Source organism: Arachis ipaensis, chromosome B5, assembly GCF_059453495.1.
Source record: "Arachis ipaensis isolate K30076 ecotype BB chromosome B5, ASM5945349v1, whole genome shotgun sequence".
Classification (NCBI taxonomy): Eukaryota; Viridiplantae; Streptophyta; class Magnoliopsida; order Fabales; family Fabaceae; genus Arachis; species Arachis ipaensis.
This window is the reverse complement of record NC_142440.1, coordinates 13,898,629-13,901,903: the sequence shown is the minus strand read 5'-3', so window position 1 is coordinate 13,901,903 and position 3,275 is coordinate 13,898,629. Positions and strand designations below refer to the sequence as shown.

At 42.0% G+C, this 3,275-nt stretch overlaps 1 protein-coding gene across 1 annotated transcript; it reads left to right on the top strand.

Moving 5' to 3' along the window:
• The first annotated feature begins 1,022 nt into the window (after positions 1 to 1,022).
• On the top strand, positions 1,023 to 3,275 carry LOC107640183 (subtilisin-like protease). Its single transcript, XM_088488711.1, has one exon. It carries the CDS (start codon positions 1,023 to 1,025, stop codon positions 3,273 to 3,275), a length of 2,253 nt encoding a protein of 750 aa, XP_088344837.1.

Sequence of the window (3,275 nt, the reverse complement as noted above, 5' to 3'; positions counted from 1 at the left end):
ACCATCCACATATCTATTAAAATGACTATCCTGAACTGGCTATTAAAATAGCTTCACTGAAAGGTCATGGTAAAAACGATGCAATGACTAACACTACTACTGCTCCTTCAACAGTTTAACAACTACCGACAGCGACAAAGTGAATAATGAAGTTATGTCTTTGTCTTTTTTGTTATTATATTTTTATTAATTATCGAGTAATGAGCAATTAAGCGTTGATATAAGGACTGCAAGGGAAATAAAAAAACAAGGGAGTAAAAGAACGAGGGAGTGAGTGCTAAGTAGGGAAGGCGCATTGGACTGAGCATCAAAGGAGAAGACGCGTTTGACTGACCAACAGAAGTAGAGAAATGTCAGATTGAGTAATGGAAGGGAGGACTGAAAATGACAATGTGAATGAAAAAACGAAAGAGGGTTGAGATAGAATGAAAATGTAATATAACGGTATATTAAGAGAAGATTACGTTGTCTAACCTTAATAATTTAAATTTAAAAATTAATTATTCTAATAAATTGAAAATCTAATTTTAATAATTAATTTAACTTTTATTTTTAAAATCATTGTTTAAGTTATTCAACATTTACGTTATTTACTTATACTTTTTCATAAAAAATTCTCCCTCCCTGATTGCTTTGCATTGTAGCTCCTTCCAAGCAAGGAGATCAACAAAATCTAGCGGGCATTACCATGCAAATGGCCTAATAATTTATTATTATTAAACGTTTATCATACCTTAATTAACTACATCTTTTGTCACTTAGCTTGTGGTTTCACATGCAACATCTGCACCTTGCAATTGGCACTACAAAACCTATTGATCAAACCGTCACAAGCCTGCTAATTGCACTTCTCAATTTGTTTCCAAGTAGTAACAAAGCTAATGGTCAATTAGCAATCGTTAATCACGAAGCAATTATGTTTACTTTTCAGCTGTACGCAACATCATTGTGTTTTATATATACGTGCATGGTTTAGCATTCTTATTACACTAACCTTAATTTTCTCCATCAAATTCCAAACCATGGAGAAAACCATCTTGCTCATTGCCCTCGTTTTCATGCTTACTTGCAACCCAACTTCAATGGCCGAAGAGTTCATAGAAGAAAACAAAGGCCACCAAAGTGAGTTACGAACCTACATTGTTCATGTCAGTAGGCCAGAAAGGAATAACAACGGCGTCTCTCTTCAATCAGAAGAGTTGCATGGCTGGTACCAAACACTTATGCCGCAAACCATTGCAACCTCCATTCAGGATCGTATGGTTTTCTCTTACCGCAACGTGGTCTCTGGTTTCGCCGTGAGGTTGACACCAGAAGAAGCCAAAGCTTTGGAAGAGAAAGAGGAAGTTGTTTCAGCAAGACCTGAAAGAACCCTCACTCTTCACACAACTCACACTCCATCTTTCTTGGGTTTGCGTCAGGGACAAGGGTTGTGGAAAGATTCCAACCTTGGAAGAGGCGTTATCATCGGAGTTATAGACACCGGAATATTCCCCTACCATCCTTCCTTCAACGACGAAGGAATGCCGCCTCCACCGACCAAATGGAAAGGTCATTGCGAATTCACGGGACAAAGAACATGCAACAACAAGCTCGTTGGTGCAAGAAATCTTCTCAAGGAAGCCCTTGAAGAGCCTCCTTTCGAAAACTTCTTCCACGGAACGCATACGGCTGCAGAGGCAGCCGGAGCATTTGTGGAAGATGCCGGTGTTTTTGGCAATGCTAAGGGAACTGCAGCTGGGATGGCACCCGGTGCACACGTGGCAATGTACAAAGTATGCAATGACAAAGTCGGGTGCACAGAAAGTGCCATTCTAGCTGCAATGGACATTGCCATTGAAGACGGCGTAGATGTTCTCTCTTTGTCCCTTGGTTTAGGCTCTCTTCCGTTCTTCGACGACCCAATTGCGATCGGCGCCTTTTCAGCCATCCAAAGCGGGATTTTCGTCAGTTGCTCGGCCGCTAACAGTGGTCCTGAATACGGCACTTTGTCAAATGAAGCTCCATGGATTCTCACCGTTGGTGCAAGCACCATTGACAGAAAAATAGCAGCACTAGCAAAGCTTGGAAACGGTGCAAAATATCAAGGAGAAACTTTGTTCCAGCCCAGTAACTTTTCGTCAGAGCTATTGCCACTTGTGTATCCTGGTTTAAATGGAAACAATGAATCTGCTTTCTGCACACCCGGATCCTTAGACAATTTTGATGTCAAAGGAAAGGTTGTGGTTTGCGATTTAGGTAAGATTTCAAGTGTTCTCAAAGGACAAGAAGTTCTGAGAGCCGGTGGTGCCGCCGTGATTCTGACCAGCCCAGAAATCGTTGGCTACAGCACCCCCACCACCGCTTACCCTCTCCCTGCAGTGCAAGTAGGCTTTGGCGCAAGTTTCGCCATCAAATCTTACATAAACTCATCAAGCACAGCACAAGCAACGATCTTGTTTGAAGGAACAATAATTGGTGATTCACTTGCACCAGAAGTTGTTTTCTTCTCTTCAAGGGGTCCAAGCCAAGAAAGCCCTGGAATCTTGAAACCAGACATAATTGGACCCGGGGTGAATATTCTAGCAGCATGGGGTGTCTCCGTAGACAACAAAGTACCATCGTACAATGTTGTCTCCGGCACTTCAATGTCATGCCCTCACCTCAGCGGCATTGCGGCTTTACTCAAAAGCGCGCATCCTGATTGGTCTCCGGCAGCTATTAAATCAGCTATCATGACCACTGCGGATACAAAGAACCTCGGAGGCCTACCCATTGTGGATCAAAGGCATTTGAACGCTGACATTTTTGCAACCGGTGCAGGACATATTAACCCTAATAGAGCAAATGATCCTGGTCTTGTTTATGATATCCACCCTGATGATTACATTCCTTATCTCTGTGGATTGAGTTACACGGACAGAGAGATTGGAATTCTTGTTCAAAGGAAAGTGGTGTGTGCCAATGTTAAGGTCATAGCAGAAGCACAACTCAACTACCCTTCATTTTCTATTATATTGGGGACTACTTCACAATACTACACTAGAACGTTGACCAATGTTGGACCAGCAAATTCAACCTATAGTGTGGATATTGATGTGCCTTTTGGTTTGGGTGTGAGCGTAAACCCTTCTCAGATAAGGTTCAGTGAGTTGAATCAGAAGGTTACATATTCGGTGGAGTTTATTCCACAAGTGAGAGAAAATAGAGGAAACCATAGCTTTGCTCAAGGTGCTCTCACATGGATATCTCAGAAACACACTGTTAGGACCCCCATTTCTGTTATTTTCAAGTGA